The 12,057-nt window shown below is 35.9% G+C and overlaps 1 protein-coding gene across 14 annotated transcripts in view; it reads right to left on the bottom strand.

Moving 5' to 3' along the window:
- The window catches only part of C2CD3 (C2 domain containing 3 centriole elongation regulator), a 142,189-nt gene that overhangs the window by 105,080 nt on the left and 25,052 nt on the right, over nt 1-12,057 (bottom strand). For 8 of the 14 annotated variants that reach the window (XM_045038750.1, XM_045038758.1, XM_045038754.1 and 5 more), the window contains 3 exons: nt 8,183-8,315; nt 7,587-7,763; nt 113-260 (listed from right to left, as the gene is read on the bottom strand). In XM_045038750.1, the coding sequence (XP_044894685.1) occupies nt 113-260; nt 7,587-7,763; nt 8,183-8,315 (458 nt within the window). Of the gene's footprint in view, nt 1-112; nt 261-2,191; nt 2,361-7,586; nt 7,764-8,182; nt 8,316-12,057 lie in introns of those variants that run through there. The other 6 variants (XM_045038752.1, XM_006936944.5, XM_045038759.1 and 3 more) reach the window with 5 other exon arrangements.

Below are 12,057 nucleotides of genomic sequence, written 5' to 3'. Positions count from 1 at the left end.
CATCTGTAAAATGAGATATGTAAAATGGATAGCTTTCTGTCTAGCAACATGCCTGCACCTAATAATATTATACTCATGTTCAATTCCCAAAGCAGCAGGTTTAATGACTTACAGGTACCGTGTAAAATAAGCTCTCCAAGAGACTCTGGTCATACTGAGGGTCATTCAGCTCACTGCTACAATACACATCACTCCCAGGAGATGGGGAATCTGGAGGAGAGCCTAGCCCATTCCAGTAATGACCTTGGGATAATTCAGCACTGTAGAGATAAGAAAAACAAAGCAGAAGAACTTTAAAAGAAGCTTCAGTTGAACTGTATTTTTTTAATTAAAAACTTTTAAGTTTTAAACATAGAAGAAATGTGTTAAGCAGAAGACTCACATTAAACAGAAGGACTATCTGATAAGTATTTTCATATTGTATTCCCCCTCCTCTGGGATGATAACAGCTAGTATTTAAAAAATACACTACTGACACTGATTGTGATCTCATTTATTTAACAAACATTTTTCTGGGCATCTATTATGTGCCAGGCAAGGTGTTTGTTAGGTCTTGAATGATACAGAGATGGCTAACTTGCTGTATATTCTTGCACTGCTTATGACCTAACAGGGACAAGAAGGTAAAGAATCAACTATAATTTAATGAGTTAAATGCTTATGCTGTTTTTGTGAAGAATTCATCAATAAGCCTTTTTTCATTAAGCAAAAATATGTGTATTTTGGGTTAATTATGCAAGATTAATTCTATGTGTGATATAGAAATAAGTGAAACAGAAACCCTACTTACAAAAAGTTTGTAAATTAATAAGAAATATAAGCATACAAGTATGTATATATTTCATTTGTTTTTGTTTCTCGTATAGTAACTAGCACTGAATGAACATCTGTAAATGGATTTATTGAATTTACTTAAAAAAATTTTTTTAACGTTTATTTATTTTTTAGAGAGATAGAGTGTGAGTGGAGGAGGGGCAGAGAGAGAGGGAGCCAGAATCTGAAGCAGGCTCCAGGCTCTGAGCTATTAGCACAGAGCCCAATGCAGGGCTCGAACTTACAAACTGTGGGGTCATGACCTGAGCCAAAGTCGGATGCTCAACTGACTGAGCCACCCAGGTAATGAACCGGTTATTAATAATAAAAGCAATAATATTTAGTAAATACTTAATATGTACCAGGTAACATGCTAAGCATTTGATTTATTATTAATTCTTTCAACTTTGCTTCCCATTCATGCTAGTTGCTATAATTTTACCCCTCCCTCCTTTTTTTTAAGTTTATTTAAGTCATCTCTACACTCAAAATGGGCCTCAAACTGAAGACCCCAACACCAAGATTCAAATGCTCTTCCAACTGAGCTAGACAGGTGCCCCATCCTCTTCTTTAATTTCCAAAAAAAAAAAAAAAAAACCAAAAAACCACCAAACCAGCACATAATTACTACCTTCAAGTTAGATCATTTTCCTATAGTTCTTGGAACAAACAGATGCTCAATAGATATCTGCTCCTTTCCTCACCTTTTTTTAATCTACAGCAGGGTTTCTCAAACTTAGCACTACTGATATGATGGGTCAGATAATTCTTGGTCATTGGGAGTTGTTCTGTGCATTTTGGATCCCTGAACTCTACTCACCATATCTCTGTAGTACTCCCCCAGTTTTGATAATCCAAAATGTGTCCAGACATCACCAAATGTCTCATGGGGCTGGAAGTAGGGGAGAATAGCTCCCCAGTTGAGAACCACTGATCTATAGTAATCTAATAATCTCTCTCAAAGGTGAGAACTCCCTAACTGCCAAAACCCAACTAACAACTTCCCAATCCACATGGCTTCTCTGTAGCACCAGAACACTGTTCCTTTTTGAAGTTCTACTTTTTGGTATCTTACATAGCAATCATTTACTGAGGTTCCCGTCACTCAGTTACTTGCTTTTTTCCCTCCTGCATCACACACCCTTAAAGTTAAGATCTCCACTGTTTACAATGCAGTCCTCTCCTTTTAATACTTTTTTACAATTAACATTTCTTTGAATGTATTCTATTGTCTATGACCCATTAAACAGGCATGTTGGAGTGGTGAGAGCAGGCATCTTTTGTTTCTGATCTTACAGGAAAAGCATTCAGTGTTTCATTATTAACTATAATGTTGGTTGTGGGCTTGTTGTTCATGGCCTTTGTTATATTGACGTACCTTGCTTCTATGCCCAGTTTGTTGAGAGGTTTCATCATGAATGGGTGTTGAATGTTGTCAAATGATCTTTCTGCATTTACTGGGATGATCATATGATTTTCACCTTTCATTTTGTTAATACGGCATACCATATTTATTGATCTATGGATGTTGAACCATCCCCGTATCCCTGGAACAAATTCCACTTGATTATGCTGTGTAATCCTTTTAACGTACTGTTGAATTCAATTTGCTATTTTGTCGATTTTTGCAACTGTTCATCAGGGATCTAAACCTATACTTTTATTTTCTTGTAGTATCCTTGTCTGGCTTTAGTATCAGAGTACTGCTAGCCTTGTAAAATGAGTTTGGATGTGCTCCCTCCTCTTCTGTGTTTTGGTAGAGTTTGAGAAGGATTGGTACTAGCTCTTTAAATATTTGGTAGAATTCATTAATGGGGCCATCTGGTTCTGGATATTTTTTTTCTTGGGAGGTTTTGGTTTACTCTAAGGTTAGATTTTGTTAATCTCCTTACTGTAATCAGTCTGTTCAAGTTTTCTGTTTCTTTATGATTCAGATTTGGTAGGTTGCATATTTCCAGAAATTTATCCATTTTTTTTTTCAAATTTTTATTTAAATTCCAGTTAGTTAACATATAGTGTAATATTGGTTTCAGGAGTAGAATTTAGTCATTCATGGGGCCCTGGGTGGCTCAGTCGGTTAAGGGTCTGATTTCAGCTCAGGTCATGATCTTGTGGTTCGAGCCCTGCGTCAGGCTCTGTGCTGACAGCTCAGAGCCTGGAGCTTTCTTCAGATTTTGTGTCTCCCTCTCTCTCTCTGCATCCCCCTCCGCGCCCCCTCATGCTCTGTCTCTCAAAAATGAATAAAAACATTAAAAAAAAAAGAATTTAGTGATTCATCACATATAACACCCAGTTCTCATCATAACAAGTACCTTTATTTTTTAAAAAATATTGTTTAATGCTTATTTATTTTTGAGAGAGACAGAGCATGAGACCAGGGGAGGGGCAGACAGAGAGGGAGAAATAGGATCCAAAGCAGACTCCAGACTCTTGAATTGTCAGCACAGACTCTGACGTGGGGCTCGAACCCACAAACCACAAGACCATGACCTGAACTGAAGTCGGACATTTTATTAACTGAATGAGCTACCCAGGCACAAGTGCCCTCCTTAATTAATACCCATAACCTGGAATTTACCCATTTCTTGTAGATCTTCCAATTTGTTGGCATATCGTTTTCATGGTAGTCTCTTATGATTGTATTTCTGTGTCATCAGTCATAAGGAATCATAAGGCATCAGTCTGCTACCAGTTCATGTATTCAAAAACCCCCCAGCTCTTAGTTTCATTGATCTTTTATATTGCCTTAGTAGTCTATTTCATATTCTACTCTGATCTTTGTTTGCTTCCCTCTGCTAACTTTGGGCTTAGATTGTTTTTTCTCTAGTTTTTTGAGGTATAAATTTAGTTATTTTATTTGAGACCTTTCTCATTTTTTATTTTATTTTTTAGTTTATTTATTTTGAAAGAGAGACAGAGAGAGTGCATGAATGCATTAATAGGGAAGAGGCAGAGAGAGTGGGAGAAAATCCTAAGCAAGCTTGGGATTGATCTCATGAACATGAGACTCAGGGCTTCATCTCAAGAAGCATGAGATCATGACCCAATCTGAAATCAAGAGTGAGAGACTCAACCAAATGAGCCACCCAGCCACCCTACTTTGTTTTTTAATGTACATGTTTATACAATAAACTTTCCTCTTAGATCTGCTTGTGTTTCCAATTTCCTGTCTCAAGTTACTTTGATTTCCCTTTTGATTTCTTTGACTCAGGTTGTTCAGGAGCCTATCATTTAAATTCCACATATTTGTAAATTTTCTAGTTTTCTTCTTGAGATTTTTAGTTTCATACTATTGTGGTCAGAAAAAAATGCCTGATATTTTCATCTCTTTAAATATATTAAGAACTGTTCTGTGGCCCCATATATGATCACAGATAATGTTCCATGTGTGCTTGAAAAAAGTATGTATTTTGCAGCTGTTAGATGGAATGTTCTATATATGTGTTTTAGTTCCATCTGGTCTGTGTCATTTAAGTCCAGTATTTCCTTATTGGTTTTCTGTCTGAATGATCTATCCATTGTGGAACATGTGGTATTAAAGTTCTCTGCTATTATTGTATTGCTGTTATTTATCCCTTCAGATTTACTCATATTTGCTTTACATATTGTTTCTTCATTTTCCCTGACTTCTTGTATTGAATTCTGTATATTACACAAAACAGTCACCTGCCTTTCCTACCCATTTCAATGGTATTTTCTCATTCATACAATATGTAGGAATTGCTCAGTCTCTGGATCTCTTTCAGAGGGAACTGCTCTGTCCGTAGCTTTACATTCAATGTGTCCATGGGAGAACAGGAGTTCAGAAGCCTCCTATGTCACCATCTTGGTCGATTCTCCGGAGTAGCTGATGTCATTCCAATTCTGATACTGTTTATATGACCTTTCTTTTTTTCTTTCTAGAAGTTAAGATCGTCTCCTTTTACCCAGTATTTTGAAAATTCATGATTGTATATCTTGATGTGTCTTTTTTCAGACCTTATGCTAGATTCTTTTAAAAAAAAGTTTCATTTAGACATAATTCACATAACATATAATTCATTCATTTAAAGTGAGAAGTTCAGTAGTTTTTAGTATATTTACAGATATGAACCATCACCACACTTTAAAAATATTTTCATCACCCTCAAAGAGAAACTAGGTATCCATTAGCTATTATGACTTACCCCCCCATCATACCCAGTCCTAAAAAGCCCCTGAATCTACTTTTTGTTTCTCCAGATTTGTCTATTTTGTATGTTTCATATAAATGGACTCATAAAATATGTTCTCTTTTGTGACAACCTTCTTTCATTCAGCATGTTTTCAAGGTTCATCTAAGCTACAGTATGTTATCGATACCTTATTCCATTTTCTGGCCAAATAATATTACAATTTATGAATATCCCACTTTTTTCTTCCCTATGTATCATCTCATGAACATTTTTAACTATTATGAATAATGCTGCTATGCAAATTCATGTACATGTTTTTGCATGGACTTATGTTTTCATTTCCCTTGGGTGTATACCTAGGAGCTGAATTGCTGGGTCAATGGTAACTCTACACGTTAACAGTTTGAGGAAGTGATTATTTTCCAAAGTAGCTATACCATTTTACACTGCTGTAAGCAGTGTATGAGGGTTCCCAATTCTCCACATCCTCACCAACACTGACTATCTGACTTTTTGATTCTAGCCATCCCAGAGCATATGAATGGTATCTCACTGTGATTTTGATATGCATTTCTCTGACAACTAATGGTGTTGGCATCTTTTCTTGTGTATATTAGCCATTTCACCATCTTCTTTGGAGAAATTTCTATTAAGATCCTTTGCTCATATTTAAACAAAGTGTTTTTTAATGTTTGTTTATTTTTGCGAGAGAGAGACAGACAGACAGACAGACAAAAAGAGAGAGAGAAAGAGACCGACTGTGAGTCAGGGAGGGGCAGAGAGGGAGGGAGACACAGAAACTGAACAGGCTCCAAGCTCTGAGGTGTCAGAACAGAGCCTGACTCAGGGATCGAAGCCATGGACTGTGAGATCATGACCTGAGCTGAAGTTGGATGCTTAACCTACTGAACCACCCAGGCACCCTGGGGAGGTGGGGGGGGGGGGCATATTTTTAACTGAATGATTTGCCCTTTAATTATTAAGTTGTATGAGTTCTTTATATATTCTAGATATAAGTCCTTTATCAGATTTGAAAATATTTTCTCCATTTTGTCGTCTTTTCACTTTCTTAATAATGTTCTTTGAAGCACACTTTTAATTTTCATTAAGTCTGATTTATCTATTTTTTTGTTGCTTGATTTTGATGTCATATTGAAGAAACCTTTTCTGAATCCAAGGTCATAAAGATTTACCTCAATTTTTGTTAAGACCTTTATAGTTTTAGCTCTTCCATTTAGCTATTTCATCTATTTTGAGATTTTTTTTTAAAATATGGCTTGAGATAAAGGTCCAACTTCATTTTTTGGCATGTGGCTAGCCAGTTGTCCCAGTAGCATTTGTTGAAAAGAATATTTCCCACTGACTGAACATCCTGTTGAGTATTAGCTGACCATAAACCCAGGTTTATTTCTAAACTCATTTTTATTCCCTTGATTTATATATCTGCCCTAATGTCAGTACCAAACTGATTTGATTACTACTTCTTTGCACTAAGTTTTAAAATGAGAAGTAGTGTGAATCCTCCCACTTTTTTCTTTTTCAAGACTGTTTTTCGCTATTCTGGGTCCCCTGCAATTTCATAGGAAGTTTAGAATCAGGTTGTCAATTTCTACAAAGAAGTCAACTGAAATTCTGAGAAAGACTGCACTGAATCATGAACATGGGAATTTTTTCCACTTATTTAAATTTTTTAAAACTTTTTTTTGATAATGTTTTGCAGTTTTCAGAGTTTATGTTTTGCACTTCTCTTGTTAAATTTATTCCTAAGTATTTTATTCTTATCAATGTTATTATAAATGGAATTGTTTCTTAATTTCATTTTTGGATTGTTCATTACAAGGATACAGAAGTATGACTGAATTTGTATATTGATCTTATATTCTGCAATCTTCCTGATTTTATTTTTTTAGTGGATTCTTTAGGATTTTGTACAGATCAGATCGTGTCATCTGTGAATAGAGATAGTTTTACTTCTTCCTTTCCAATTTGTATCCCTTTTACTTTTTTCATGCCTAATTACGTTGGCCACATAGGTAATAAGAGGCACAATAAGACCCTGAATTAAGCTGTATCTGTTTAAAATCTGAGTTCTGAGGGGTGCCTAGGTGGCTCAGTTGGCTGAGTGTCCAACTTCAGCTCAGGTCATGATCTTGTGGTTTATGGGTTTGAGCCCCGTGTCAGGCACTGTGCTGACAACTTGGAGCCTGGCACCTGTTTTGGATTCTGTGTCTACCTCTCTCTCTCTGCCATTCCCCGCTTGTGCTCTCTCTTATTCTTTACCAAAAATAAACATTAAAAAAATATATATAAATAGAAAAATAAAATCTGAGTTTTGAAAATTATACCCTAACAGTGATATTGGGGAGAGAACTGGGAGATAAAAATAGAAAGGTGGAAGACCATTCTGTAAGTGAAGCTAAGAATAAAAGGCTAAAGACTGGATTTTTACTTAGTAGGTAATAAGTAGTGATTTTTATTTAGTATGCAAATAATCAAGAGATTGACTTGGAAGTCAATTGACTAAGGAAGTGTTGCTTTCAGAAGATAAATCTCTTAACAATATACACAATGAATTGAAGGAAGAATTTAAAAGGAAGAAAGATAGTTAAAAGCCCTTACCTGCCCAAGAGCAGCTGTATGGCTCTGGTGTCAGCTTTTGTGTCATGTTTCCAAAATGTACTCTTAGTTGGAGGGAGGAGGTGATCTTCTATGTGGTCTTTAAATTGGTTCTTAGACAAGGCTTTGATTCTATGGTATGGAAAAGTACTTTCTGGGTGGCTAACATAGAGGAGAAATCTAAATCAGAATTAACTGAGCTAAGAGATAGTACATGGAGATGGTTCAATATATAAAATTGAACACACTTTAGACTTAACTACCTTAAATATATATAAAACTTCACAATTTACAAAACCCTTTTCTACCTTAGAATGTAATTTGATTTCTGTCAGAGAAGGAGAGAGTATCCCCATTATACATATAAGCATGCCAGTTTATAGGGAGAAAAGAATTTAGCCATTTACATAAATTAGCAAATGCCAGTGCTACGTCTAGATGTTGAGTGTCTTAACTCCTTATTTAGGCTTCCTTTCCACCACATTAAGAATTATTTGCTGAGCATTTCTAAGATTATTTAGTCTATAACTTAACAAAAACACACATTAGCAGCAATTAAGAAATGAACTGTTAAGAATCATGTTTACCCTGTAACTTACTGTGTTGAGGCTCTGAGGAAATCTTCCTTCATGGGAGGATGAACTTCATCCAACAACATGCTAGTATCTGGGCTTGATTTCATTGCAGAAATCACCATGGCATTACGCAGTTTATTGCCTTGTTCTAACAGAGCTGAAGAGGGCAAAAGCAGAACATGGAAAATCTAAAATCCAATAGTAATACTTGCAATATTCCGCATCTCTCCTTCTATGACCAGACTTAACCTAGTATATTGTAATGGCTTACCCCACTAGCTTGAGAATTGTCTGCCTTCCCCACCAGCTTGAGAATTTCTTGAGGATACTCCCTTTACAAGAAATGTTTACTGAGCTATTATGGGGACTGTTTCAGATGCTGGCATTACAGCAGTAAATGAAGTCTATTCTGGAGGGAGGTCAGTGTGTCTAGGGTCATTATATGGTGGTGGGTCATTATATGAATGCATGGACTCTTCCAACTGGTATTTGTACATAATAAAGTTAATAATGTTTACATATTATTTTTGTATCTAGATATCTTACTGAATTCTATTATTTATAATAATGTCACTATTATCCAAAAAACACTAACTACACCAGCTAAAATTTATAAGCCATAATGATAATCTATTCCAAATTTATACTTTACGAATGAAGAAAAGAATGCCAAAAAATTTCCCATAACTTGTCTAAGATCATACAACAGGTTAATAGAAAAGTCAAGATGAAGGCTTCAGAGTTTCTGATAAGAAAAATTTACCTAAGTGGGGCGCCTGGTGGCTCAGTTGGTTAAGTACCTGACTTCAGCTCAGGTCATGATTGTGTGGTTTGTGAGTTTGAGACCCACATTGGGCTGTCTGCTGTCAGCACAGATTCTGGTTCAGATCCTCCACCCCTCCCCCACTCACACCATCTCTCTCAAAAATAAAATAAACATTAAAAAAAAAAAAAAAGAAAAACCTACCTAAGTAAATTTACTATCCTTAGGCAACAACAACAATAATAGCAATGATAATTTACTGAACTCTTAACCATGTGCTGGGCACTACTCTACATATATTATATATTAACTCATTTAATCCTCCTAAGAAGTCTCTGAGATAGGTACTATTATTTTCTTCATTTTACAGATGAAGAAAATTGAGGCACAGAAGATAAGTAACTTGCCCAAGTTATACACACAGTATAACCAGTATGACTTCACATCCTATGATTTTTATTTTTTATTATTATTTTTTTTAAGATTTTATGTTTTTAAATAATCTCCACACCCAACATGGCGCTCAGACTCAGAACCCTGGGATCAAGAGTTGCACACTCCACCAACTGAGCTGGACAGGCGCACCTACATCCTATGATTTTAATTACTATACTAGATATGACCCTACTTTAGTCCTTAGACATCTTTTTAAACCTTAGGACCAGTGGCATTATTCCAAGGAACAGTGGAAAGTATTATTTTCTTGAGGTTCCAGAGTTGCTTTGGAGGTTAACTGAGACTAGACACCAAGTGCTCATCTCTCTTAGTCTAGAGTTTTAAAGCTTCCAAAAAGAAAGAAGATATGGTAGTCAGGCCAAGGGCGGGAAAACAAGATCCATAAACATCTAACATTTGTTAGTATAAAGAATTCAAAATATAGCTTAAAAAATAAAAAAACAAAACAAAACCCAAAATATCATATGTTCAATGAAAACACAACTAAACTAAAAGAAAATAAAGATCGACCATTCAGAATTCTAAGATAATTCCCCCCAGGATTCCCAACTCTGGTGTACACATATCGTCTCTCTGATTCAAACATTCATCTAAGTGCTGTGAAGAGATTTTGTAATTATGTTCCAAATCAGTCAACCTTAAGATAGAGAGATCTTCTTGGTTGCCCAAACCTTTTTTTTTTTTTTTTGTCTTGTTTATTTATTTTTGAGAGAGAGAGAAAGAGACAGAGCACAAGCAGGGGAGAGGCAGAGGGAGAGGGAGACACAGAATCTGAAGCAGGCTCCAGGTTCTGAGCTGTCAGCACAGAGTCCAACGTGGGGCTCAAACCTACAAGCAGAGAGATCATGACCTGGGCCAAAGTCAGATGCTCAACTGACTGAGTCACCCAGGAGCCCCTGCCCAAACCTTTTAAAAGCAGAGTTTTCCCTGCCTTTTTGTAGGTTATGATGTCCGAGATTTGAAGCAGGAGAAAGACTTAACGTATCCTTGCTGACTTTAAGGTGGAGGGAGCCAAATGTCAAGAAATGTAGGCAGCCTCTAATATGCCCATTAATGTCACTACCCAGGAATACTTATCGTTAATATTGTGATATATTTCTTATAGTTTTTAAAATTATGTATTCACACACACATATTTGTATATTTCCTTTTTTGTAAACATACATATACTGTTTTGAAATTGCTTTTCACTTAATATACATTAACATTTTTAATGTAAATAATGGTAGCACAATAATTATTCAGTATTGTTTTTTTTTAAATTTCTTTAAGACTCAGCCAAAAAAAATGATTGTCTTGTTTATTCAATGAGAAAGGGTGAGGAAAACATGGACTTGCTGGCATTGGAAATTTGGCTAAAGATTGCTATGTGACAGAAAATTCTTCTTTTAGTTTCTAGTTGGTACTTGGGCTTTACTCAGTACAGTTTAAAGTTCTACGGGGCGCCTGGGTGGCTCAGTCGGTTAAGCAGCCGACTTCGGCTCAGGTCATGATCTCACAATCTGTGAGTTCGAGCCCTGTGTCAGGCTCTGTGCTGACAGCTCAGAGCCTGGAGCCTGTTTCCGATTCTGTGTCTCCCTCTCTCTCTGCCCCTCCCCTGTTCATGCTCTGTCTCTCTCTGTCCCAAAAATAAATAAACGTTAAAAAAAAAATTAAAAAAAAAATTAAAAAAAAATTAAAAAAATAAATAAATAAAGTTCTTCAATGAGGTGGGCACACTCAAATGTACTATGAATAAAGTGGATAATAACAAGCAGTGTTGATAGTAAACTTCAATTGATTTCAGGGCCATGTAGAAAAATAGTTTTTCTACTGATACCCAAAATGTTTCTGGAGAAATAATAGCCTTGGTACTTTGTGATCTAACATACCCAATTATTTTCAATTCCATAAATACAATACTTCATGTTCTCAAAGCTCTGCGTATTTAATTCCATCAAAGAATTTATCATACAGTATTATAATTGTCTATCTCACCCAATCAACTTTGAGACCAGGGATTGGCTCTTGCTGATTTTTATATTCTCAGTGTCTGATACAGTGCCTAGTATATATCAGGCATTTGATATCTGCTTTGGAGTCTGTTTCCTTTATTAGACTGAATTCCTTAAGGTCAAAGACTATACATTATTTATCATTGTACCCCCAATACTCAAAACAATGATTGATCTAAAACAATCACTCAAAAGATACTTGGGAGTCTGCTTGGGATTCTCTTTCTTCCTCTCTCTCTGTCTGCCCCTCTCTTGCTTGTGCACACAGACATGTACTCTCAGAATAAATAAACTCAAAAAAAAAAAGTTTTTATCCCTGTTAAATAAAAATTCCTCAGAGAATGGAATAATTTAAAAGTGACTTAATCAGTAATTTATATCTAAATGGGAATAGGTACTTAAGATATTTTCCAAAAGCAGGTTTTAAAAAGGAAATAAACCTTGAGGAAAACAAGTAGGACAAGTCTGAGCACAGATGGTCCCATTTATTGGCCTCCATGTGGTTTCCTTGTTGAAACAGCCATTCTTGGAAAAGCTTTTCTAAAGTCAAAGACATGGCAACTAAGAAACATCTGATCTCCCGCTCTCAAGGGGAAGTTGGTACCTACATTATAAGAGCTGTCATGGCATCCTTCTGCACCTCAACTCAGTAATCATTTCCTAAATTAAAAAAGGCATTCAAGTGA

This window comes from Felis catus, chromosome D1 (genome assembly GCF_018350175.1).
Source record: "Felis catus isolate Fca126 chromosome D1, F.catus_Fca126_mat1.0, whole genome shotgun sequence".
NCBI lineage: Eukaryota > Metazoa > Chordata > Mammalia > Carnivora > Felidae > Felis > Felis catus.
This window is presented reverse-complemented; position numbering and strand designations above follow the sequence as displayed.